This window comes from Danio aesculapii, chromosome 5 (assembly GCF_903798145.1).
Source record: "Danio aesculapii chromosome 5, fDanAes4.1, whole genome shotgun sequence".
Taxonomy (NCBI): domain Eukaryota; kingdom Metazoa; phylum Chordata; class Actinopteri; order Cypriniformes; family Danionidae; genus Danio; species Danio aesculapii.
The window spans coordinates 19,933,821-19,943,654 of NC_079439.1; the positions used below are offsets into that span (position 1 = coordinate 19,933,821).

A 9,834-nucleotide genomic window follows, 5' to 3' on the forward strand; every position below is an offset into this window, starting at 1 on the left:
TTAATAACTAACTATTAAGATACCATGAAAATTAGAATGAGACTTTGTAATGAACCTAAAAAGCTCACTGTATTAAATAGAAAAAACAGCCAAAAAAAAAAGCATCCAAACAGATCATGGTACAAAATCTCTCACCTGGACTACAGTAGGGTTGTCTCCTGACCCGATGAGGTAGCGAGGGTTGCTCCACACCAACTCAGTAAATCCCAACTCGTCTGCCTTTTCCACAGCCTTCCTCAGCTTAGCTGTCAAATCCTGTGTCCGAGGGCTCTTAAAACTGTTTGCTTTCTCCCTGTTGATTGTGTCTGCCTCTATCATAGATGGGTGGTCTAGTTTTAACGAAAAAAATATTTTTAGAATTTGCATGTTACATAGTTAAATTTAGTCAACTGAAAAAAAAAAAGTTCTCCTAAAATAAACATTTACCTCAATGTAAACCGAATTAAGTTGCATTAATTTAGCTTTACATGATGTACTTAATTAAAATTGTAATGATTTTTTTAAAATTGGCTTTACATCCGAAATAAACATTTTTCTTGACCTTTGCTAAACACCAGGCCGGGTTTGACAGGAGAAACACAGGGAGTGCTTTTACTAGGTGAAGGGTAGTAGTCACAAATGCCTTTGGCAAACTTCTCAGCATCCTCACGATTGGAGAAAGCTTTAAACCGAGCCCCCTTCATCATTTTAACAGCATGCAAAGCCTCTTTCTTATCCGTGTACACATGGGCTCTCTCTGCAAAGGAAGTGGAAAAGAAAAATCAGTCTTAATCCAACATGCCTGTAAATACTGTATTTACAACGCTATAGTAATAGTGGATAAAACCAATTGTATTTTTTTTTACTATTTGTCTTGTATTACTTCCACTAAAATTCCCAAGTCTTTTTTTAACTTAAATACTTCAATTTTGCAAAGATGCATTAAAGGAACAGTTCACCTAAAAATGAAACTCTATTAACTATTTATTCATCCTTAAGTGATTGTAAACCTTTATCAGATTCTTTCATCTGTTGAAGATATTCAGAAGTATGTTGTAAACTGGTAGCCATCAACATCCACAGCAAGAAAAAAAAAAGATTTGGAATCAATGTCTACCAGCTTCCAACATTCCTGAAGATATCTTTCTTTGTGTTCAACACAAATATGAAAGTCAAACCAATTTGGAACAGGTGTCCTTATATTGACTTTTTTCCCAGCCTTGGCAAGACTTTCAAAACCTTTTAAAAAACAAAAATCTAACCGACCCCAAACATTTGAACGGTAGCACAAGTCATTTTAATAAGAAAATCAATCAATTTATTTAATTAGAATCAGACATTTCTTTATTTCCAGGTATGATTACAGATACAAGAAATTTGTTTCAGTAACAGAAGTTTGTTGTTTGTATGTTGTTAAATAAATAAAAGTGTGTGTATAAATAGTGTTGTTCCACAATTATTATCAAGTGTTAATGAGTCGGATTACCTGGGGGAAGAAACTGATCTTTAAATATACCTTCTCAAAAATATGATGCTAAAACCTTGTGATGTCTAAAGTAACAGAAATAAAACCTTACCGTTCCTAGCCAGCACATCCTCCCATAATGGACACACTCCGTAAAAGGTGGGTGACACCTGTGCAGTTTTGGAGGGAGTATGTGTGTTCTCCACATTACAGGAGAACACTGTTCCACTCAGAGCCTCTTCCTCTGGCGGATTAAGGCCCATCCCGTACCCGAAATCCCCATCCTCGCCTGTGACTGCATCTGGGGTTGCTGAAGCGGCACTGGGTGGCACCACACTCCTGTCCAACGTGACACTGTTATCACCACTGGCGTCAGGCTCAGTAAGTCCAGCACTCTCCACCAGAGCCCTGGCAAGTTTGCGCTCAAATATGGCTCTTGTCGTGGCAGTGATAGGGCCACATTTCATATTGGCTTTAATGATCTCCTCCCTTAGTTCGTCAGCAGTGAGGCCTTTCAACCTGCTCAGGACAGCGTCCATGCTTCTGCTGCAACGGCTATCTGATTATAGAGAAAACAAAACAAACATTTTTCTAATGCTGATGAACTCACTTGACTAAGACAGCATCTTAAACCCTATTCCTCCTTACTATATTGACCTTATACTGCAATGCGGAAGTGTGCTCGTTTTTGCAATTTACGATAGAGTTGACTATGGAAGAAATGACTAGCAATAATAAATGACAGAAACTCATGACTATTCATGAAAAGTAAAGTAATATAATCAGAAAATATCCGTTTGCAACATCAAGCAGCATAATGAGCTGTTTTCAGTGTCTAAAAAGCAAGGAAAGTGAATGATACCAGACGTCGAGCCAAAAAGATTCCAAAGAATAAGACTCCAACAGATTCTAAAGTATAAGGTCAATACAATAGTGAACAAGCAGCATGTGCGAATTCCTAATACTCACAAAAGAGCACAATAAAATTATCCAAATGACCTACTACTTCAGAGGCATGCATGTGACATCTTGCCATCCCATGAGGCCACGGGAGAGGATTTGTGAACAGCAGTAAAGCAACTACTTTTTTGGACATAACATAATTAAGGACCTGATTAATTAAAGGTTTATTTATATAGCACCTTTTCCAGATATTGAGTCACAAAGTGCTTTACAATAAGAGAAAAAAGTAAAAGAACACATAACAATAAAAGAAGGCATGTTAAAACATATTAAAACTAATTAAAAGTCCAAATACAGAAACACTAATACTGTTAATTAAAAGCTTGATTAAAAAGGTGAGTCTTTAAATGCTTTTTAAAAAGTTCAACTGATCCCAGAGTTCTCAGTGCTATCGGGAGAGAGTTCCAGAGCCGTGGGGCCGCCACACAGAAAGCACGGTCACCTTTAGTCTTAAGACCAGTTCTGGGAATGGTTAAAAGGTCTTTGCCAGACGACCCCAGAGACCGGCTACATGAGTGACTGCTTAAAAGATCTTGAATATACAGGGGTGCTTGACCATGCAGAGCTCTATATGTAATGACCAGAATCTTAAAATTTACTCCAAAACTGATAGGAAGCCAGTGAAGTGCCTTAAGCACAGGAGTAATGTGTGACCCCCTACTGGTGTTGGTTAAAAGCCTGCATTCTGCACAACTTGCAATCGCTCCATAGAGGATTTGTTCAAACAAGTGAACAACATTACAATAATCTAATCTAGAAGAGATGAAGGCATGGACAAGCGTCTCCATCTCTTCCTTTGACACAATATCTCTTATTTTTGCGATGTTCCTCAGGTGAAAAAAAGCATGTACTAACAACAGATTTAACATGGCTATTAAAACACAGAGCTTGATCAAAAATGACACCAAGATTTCTAATATCACTGGAATTTGAAGATGACAAGCCCCCCAAAACTTGCCTGATCATTGGGGTGATGCAATCTAGAGGAAAAATTAACATTTCTGTTTTACCAGGGTTCAGTTGCAGAAAATTATCTGCCATCCATTTGTTAATGGAAACTTAAACAATCCTGCAAGAGAGACAGTTTGTCTAGCCTGTCAGGGCTAAAAGAAAAATATAATTGTACATCATCTGCATAGCAGTGGTAAGATATATCTTTAAAACTACTGATAATCTTGCTGAGAGGGAGCATATATAGATTAAAAAGAAGAGGGCCTAGGACATTACATGGCAAATATGTCTAGATTCCATTAATACTACATGCAATAATCAAAGTAATTATTCAAAGTAAGTGCCTACTTAAACAGGACACTTTTTTGTGATTTTGGAGGCAGACCTTATGTTTTGCTCACACTACTAGTTAGGGCTGTGCGATTAATCGAAATTGAATTGCAATTTGTAACATCGCAATAATCGCAAGAGGCTGCAAATTAAAATATATATGTATATATGTAAACAAAAATAAAGAATAACATCTGGGGTGAAGTGCTTCAAAACCAGTCCGCTATGCTTAGGAAAATTAAACATGCTAAACTTTCTGCAATGGTGTCTTGAGGCATCGCACATAGTATCGGTTGTCGTGAACTATGCCACATTACACGAGAAGAAACGATTCAATGTTGTAACACAAATGTTATAAGTCGTTTACAACTCTCACGACACCCTACGTCAAGTAAATCGTGCGATCTGACCGGGGCTTTATAGCTAGCCAACTAAGTGAGCACACTTTCTTTCTGCTCAGAATTGCGCAACTTAACTACACCCACAATAAAAAAAGAGAAAAAAAAAAGAAAACAAACAGGAAAGCGTTGACAAGTGGGATTATGGCGTTCAGAAGCATTAATAGACAAATTAATTATCAAAGAAAAACAGTATTTATAATATGTGAATATTTTGGTATCAAAGTCACAGACACCGACCAAAAACAGGTCATTTTCAGCAGAATTGCAATTACGGTTAATAGATTATTGAGCTGAAGCTTGAATTAAATTAAAATCAGCTTGAATTAAATCGCAATATTTAATTTAATCGCAAATTAGTAAACATAACCTGCATATGCTGTGAATAACAGTTAATAAAGTCGGAAATAACATTCAGATTGTTGCACAGAGTGATTGTTTGAGAGGCATGCGGGAAGTATAATTTTCATGTATGTTATTTGTGACGGCAGACATGACATGAACCACACTCGGCGAAGAAAGTGAAACCGAAAGCGCGTACATCATTTGATATGTTTTTTCTTTCATGGCGAACAAAGCGTGTTGTGCATGAAAATAAATGTTTAACAGTGTCAGTATAACTATTCTAGCCCAGAGGTTCAACCTTTTTCACTTCCGCAAATATTTTTGAAAACCCCTGTCTGACATGTTCAGTCTGACTCTTTTTTTTAAACCTTTATTTATTAGTAAAACATTTATTTTGCTTTCTACTATTATTCTCTTATTTTTCTACAGCCTTTTATTAAAAAAAAAAACTTTATATATAATTATATACAGTGAACAGCTGAAACACCACAGAGTGTAGATCCTCCTGTACAGTGTGCGTGTCTGTTATAAAATGCAGGACATTCATTTGGACAACTATGCGGGGAGATATATATATCATGGTTTCCGCTTCATTCATTCGGGGCAGCTTTTCATTCAAAACATTCAGTCGTGTTTTTCAATAGCGGGTTATAATCGCACCAAAACGTATTATAAGGTAAGTGAATTATAACAGCCCGAACTTTAACTGTAGTAGTACTGTGCGTTATTTGTTTAACCCTATAAGGTTACGTGCTGACTGACTGACTAACTGGCTGACTGACTGACATGTGCGTGAGGCCAGCAAACACAACGAATAGCATTAATACCGCTCTGTAGGTCTATTGGAGATATTCATAAATATTCTTAGCATATCTTATAAATGTTGGAGACATACTTGTTACATAAACGCACTAAATCGCACTTCAGCAGCGTTTATTTGATAGCGCACAAGAAGATCTGCGCTTGAGCAGCGTATATTTGAGGGGGCGTGCAAGAAGTTTTGTGCACGAGCAAAGGAAATCGGTGCGCAAGCGAAGAGATTCACGTGCTCGTAGGCTATTACATAAATGTGATCTCGACTTGTAATACTGCACTCACGACGTTTGTCATTGAAATAACGCCAAAGGTAGTTGGTAGATCTGTGTAAAAAAGGCCTGCCGTCCCGGCTAGAAAAAAATCCTAGAGGAAATATATATATATATATATATATATATATATATATATATATATATATATATATATATATATATATATATATATATATATATATATATATATATATATATATATATATATATATATATATAAAGTGTTCACAAAAAGAGAGCATGCATAGTTTGTGAATCAACAGACTTGTGCGACTCTGATACAATATTAGTCGCAGACGTGAGGCATGCACGAGCTGGTTATTATAACTCTCATCATCATTACTTTTACATTTGCGTGACTGTTTGCTTTATACAACTGAGACTGTAGCCCTAGTTGGCATGCAGCGTTTGGAAGTTTAAGCCAAGTCTGTAAGTTAAGTCTGTAATAAACAGTGAGGCTGTTTTTGAGACTGAGTCAGAAGTAATCGATCACAGAACACAGGAAATGACATTACTTAGATCATTTTAATATGACATAATTAATAATGAAATCAAATAATTATAGTATAATATTACGTATGCATGATATGCCATATCGTTATCAGCCAATAAGGTAAGCTTTTTTAAGGTTATCGTTATCGGTCCGATGTCATAATTAGCCAGATACCTTTAAGCCGATAAATTACGTAATTGTACAGAACTGCCTGCCTCATGCGTGGGTTGAACTTGTTCAGACTTGTCCGGTGCACTGTAATGGAGATTTCCTCACGTTGTTTATTCCTTCAAAGTCCGCCCTTTGTTTGTGTGGTTTTGATGGGTGTTAATAACTCAGTAAGTAACCATGTTCCTTATCATTGTAGTATGTTTGATAGAGTGTAATTGTGTATTTTGGTTTAAATCGCCTCAGGAAAAATATTACATATGTAAACATAATAGAAGCGATGCACACATGCTAAACAACTCGTTGGGTTGTTTGTGATCTAATATGATTATTTGTTCTTATCAATACGCTGCTTGCCATGTGTTGTTGATAGAAGATTGTATTCAGTTTGATAGGCATATTTAATATTTAAGTTAATTTTAAGCTATATCATTTTAAGCCCACCAGCAGGATTGCTGAGGCCCACCGGTTGGGAATCCCTGTTCTAGCCTATATAACGTTGAATATAATGCATGAGGGAATCTGATAATGACAAATGTCTCATTTTACCAGTGAAAAAAATATCCTAATAATGTTGTCAATGACAGATTGCTAGCATCTGTGTCAAATATAATAGTTCAACTTCAGAATTATGAATGGCAGCATTCTGATGTCATCACTTTACTGTGCGCATTAATGACCGGGACAAATTTAAAGTCTATTCAAGTCCACCATTCCAAGTCTATACAAAATGTAGCATTTTAATATATATGCCCATTAACCTTTATTTTCCATCTGCAGAATCATAAGAAAAAAAAACAAAAAAAAAAAACGCAATCTTGATTTTAAGCAAAAAAAAAAAAAAAAACCTCTGATTCTCATTTTAGCCAGAATCGTGCAGCCCTAAAAGTCACAGGCTTCGAAGAAACACATGTAAGTGATCAATTATAATCCAGACTTAACATTCCATATACTTGCGATGTGACTATTGTGCATGATCACATTGCAATATTGATGCTGAAACTATATATATTGTGCAACCCTAATATGAAGGCAAAATAAATGTAATACTCACTGGTCCTAATGATACACTGAAGTCACTTGTAAAGCAAAAAATTGTTCAGTGCAAAAAACTGAATATTATTCACTCATTCATTCATTTTCTTTTCGGCTTAGTTCCTTTATTAATCAGGGGTCGCCACAGTGGAATGAACCGCTAACTTATCCAGCATATGTTTTACACAGCGGATGCCATTCCAGCTGCAACCCAACACCCACACACTTTTTCACACTTATACACTACAGCCAATTTAGCTTATTCAATTCACCTGTACCGCATGTCTTTGGGCTGTGGGGGAAACTGGAGGAAACCCACGACAACACGGAGAGAGCATGCAAACTCCACACAGAAATGCCAACTGCCCCAGCTGGGGCTCAAACCAGCGACCTTCTTGCTGTGAGGCGATCGTGCTACCCACTGCACCACCGTGACGCCCAACTAAATATTATTTACAAGATTACTGCATTTAAGCAACAGCCTCAGAAAACTGGGTTAACTCGGTTTTGCCAGTACATATTTTATGTACTGGTTTATGAATCGCCAAAGACCACAGTCTCCATCTTGGATGACCTGTGGGCGAGTAAATCAACAGCCTTTTATCATTTTTTAGATGAATTATCCCTTTAAACCACGTTTTGAAACCCAAAGCAAGTTACGTTTAACTTAAAAACAAATCATAATAATTTCAGATAGGAATATTAACCTACAAAAAACGGATTAAATCCAAGTTAATCAGGGGCAACACAAAAAAAACTGCATATTATGTCTGTCAAACGTAAATATTGATTTGTGGAATTGATTCTGACACCCCCCTTCATTATTATGAATTTAAACCATACAAGAAAATGTCCATACTGTCCAGAAACAAAGCTGCACCATTATGATACATATTTGGAACTGTAATAATACACTTCCTCGATGAGAATAAAACACGCCGTGACGTCATGGCACGTCATCGCGGCAGTTAAACTGACAACATCAAGCCCCCCTTGCATTGTTAGGACTCGAAAAAACCTAAGACATGAAGTGCAGCTGCTTAAATCGAGGCACGGGGCACGTCTGAACTAAACTCCTCCAAATCTCACCCCCCGTGCGGCAAACATACATCCGCAACATATCGAAACTTTATTAAGACCGAAGTGTCACGCCCAAACTGCCATCCATTGTAGTTTTTGTCTGTATATTACATGAACATGATTAATGGAGATGACAGACCGAAACAAAAGGGAGACGAAAATGTCACCCGTCATCTTTGCACCACTTACCATCTATTAGCTGAACAATGACGCCGTGAGTGTTGTGAACGCGCAGATGTGCATGTGTGATTTATTAAACGTTTATATGCGCGTGAATCGCGCGGACGCTCTGGAAGGGTCGCATTGTTTACAGCTCGGTTTGCGCATGCGCGTGGCACCCTCTGCGCACGCTCAGTACGCCGGGCAGGGTTCATGCGTTTCAAAAGCCGGGTAGAGAGGATCTTTTAAATGAATCACCTCGATTCACGAAACAAGTTGGAATGATTCATTCTAACTTAACTCATTTTGGTCTGAAATATGCGGTTTAGATTTATGATTGTAAATATATCTTTAAATTAATACACATGATCATGTGGGTCAGTATTTGCAGAAATGTAAGATATATAACTTGTGTAATAAAAATATTTAATATTTCAAACACCGAGTACATGGAGCTATGAGTCGAATCTATAAATCATGCGAACCGATTCACAATAAATTTGAATAATATTAGTTAAAATTTGGAAATGAATTAAGCTAAATGTTATTTCATCCAAGTATCTTATCTAAAAAACGAATAAAAAGATTAATTCATAATTATAAACATTCATTGTGTTATTTTGTGTAACTGCAGATCTGTAAAAAATAATAATACAAATTGATTCCCTGTAATTATTTACCATGTAACCTGTCTTTGTGCATTATAGACATTTACTAATGAACATTCGGTGTAATGAGACAGTTATGTCATAAACTAAGTAGTATAAATGACAATTGTTTGAAACGAATTATTCTAAAGAGCCGAGTCGCGTGACAGTAGAACTTTTCATTATTAACGCTTTAACCCACATATTAAGTCAATTCTCTGATAATGACAATCAACGAAATAGCAATTAACAATAAATTATGACCTTATCACGTGGTATTTAACACTAACAGATTGACTCTGCTATGTGTGTGGGGGATGTTTAAGTTTTATGTAAGTTATAAACCTAATATAAGAGAAGTTGATATATTACCTCAGCTTCTTTCTGCAATTTTTTGGAGGCTGCAGGTGGAGATGAGCTGCACACCAAAGAGCTCCTTAACGTTACATGCTTAGTTTCCAAACAGCCATGCGAGCTGACATGTGTTCTGGCACAACATGAGCTAAATATCTCGTGCTCGACAATCGTGTTTCTATGCATACACAGCTAGCGGAAAGCACAACTGGAAATATGAGGCTAAGGCAAACCACGCTAGTTGTTTCAAGTTAACGTCTGAGAAAATGTGCCTCCCGGAAGTCTCTCTTACTCGACGAATCATGCTTTGTAGTTGAACGGGTTTCAGTAGCGCCACCAGGTGGCCAACTGTGTATTTATTTTGACCAAATCTAAAGTT

The 9,834-nt window shown here is 36.8% G+C and overlaps 1 protein-coding gene across 2 annotated transcripts in view; it reads right to left on the reverse strand.

Moving 5' to 3' along the window:
• Positions 1 to 9,712, reverse strand: part of ankle2 (ankyrin repeat and LEM domain containing 2) — a 30,894-nt gene extending 21,182 nt beyond the window's left edge. Inside the window, exons 1-4 of one of the 2 annotated variants that reach the window (XM_056457482.1) lie at positions 9,474 to 9,712; positions 1,557 to 2,003; positions 542 to 736; positions 136 to 329 (exon numbers count right to left, since the gene is read on the reverse strand). In XM_056457482.1, coding sequence (XP_056313457.1) covers positions 136 to 329; positions 542 to 736; positions 1,557 to 1,983 — 816 coding nt within the window. In that variant the 5' untranslated portion in view covers positions 1,984 to 2,003; positions 9,474 to 9,712. Of the gene's footprint in view, positions 1 to 135; positions 330 to 541; positions 737 to 1,556; positions 2,004 to 8,484; positions 8,611 to 9,473 lie in introns of those variants that run through there. The other variant, XM_056457483.1, reaches the window with a different exon arrangement.
• Positions 9,713 to 9,834: the final 122 nt, after the last annotated feature.